The sequence below is a fragment of the Galeopterus variegatus genome, unplaced genomic scaffold (assembly GCF_000696425.1).
Source record: "Galeopterus variegatus unplaced genomic scaffold, G_variegatus-3.0.2 Scaffold1802, whole genome shotgun sequence".
In the NCBI taxonomy this organism is placed as follows: domain Eukaryota; kingdom Metazoa; phylum Chordata; class Mammalia; order Dermoptera; family Cynocephalidae; genus Galeopterus; species Galeopterus variegatus.
The window spans coordinates 8,688-9,305 of NW_007727913.1; the positions used below are offsets into that span (position 1 = coordinate 8,688).

At 56.1% G+C, this 618-nt stretch overlaps 1 protein-coding gene across 1 annotated transcript in view; it reads left to right on the forward strand.

The window, feature by feature from the left end:
- The first annotated feature begins 503 nt into the window (after window positions 1-503).
- The window catches only part of APOLD1 (apolipoprotein L domain containing 1), a 3,259-nt gene continuing 3,144 nt past the window's right edge, over window positions 504-618 (forward strand). Inside the window, exon 1 of the mRNA XM_008579054.1 lies at window positions 504-612. Coding sequence (XP_008577276.1) covers window positions 504-612 — 109 coding nt within the window. The remainder of the gene's footprint in view (window positions 613-618) is intronic.

The following is a 618-nucleotide window of genomic DNA, read 5'->3' on the forward strand; positions in this document are numbered from 1 at the left end:
GGTGACTTGTCTTTTTCACTTAGAGAGAGATAGAGAGAGAGATTGAGAAAGAAACAGCGTTGCAAAAATCCTAGGATCCGAGTCTTCATATAATAAAGGGCCTTTGTAAAACTGGACAACCTACCACTTGTCAAGTGTTATCTTTCAAACAGAGCAAAGATCTCAGTATTGGAGTAGCCTTCTAATGCCTACCCTCCTTCCCCCACGTTTAAATTTTGTTGAACAGAGAGTTAATGAAGTCCATCGTTAGCGTTCCCTGGGAGAGAAGCAGAAGACAGCGTTATTCCTATTTGCATACGCGGATAGAAGGTCCTGAGAACTCGTGCGACTTGTCCCCCATTGCAGACCTGGTCTCTGACAACTCGACACCCGTTCGCCCTGGCGTGGCTGTAGCTGGTGTGTGGAACTGTTGATGACGCCCGCTGGCGCACGGGAAGCGCGCGAGGGAGCAGCGGCAGACACCGAGACCCCGAGCTAAGCGCGTGCGTGTCCCCCCGCAGGGCATGCAGCGGCTGGCGGCCTGGGAGCCTCAGGGCGCCTGCGCGCTGCGGCGCTTCCAGGGGCTGCTGCTGGATCGCCGCGGCCGGCTGCACGGCCAGGTACTGCGCCTGCGCGACG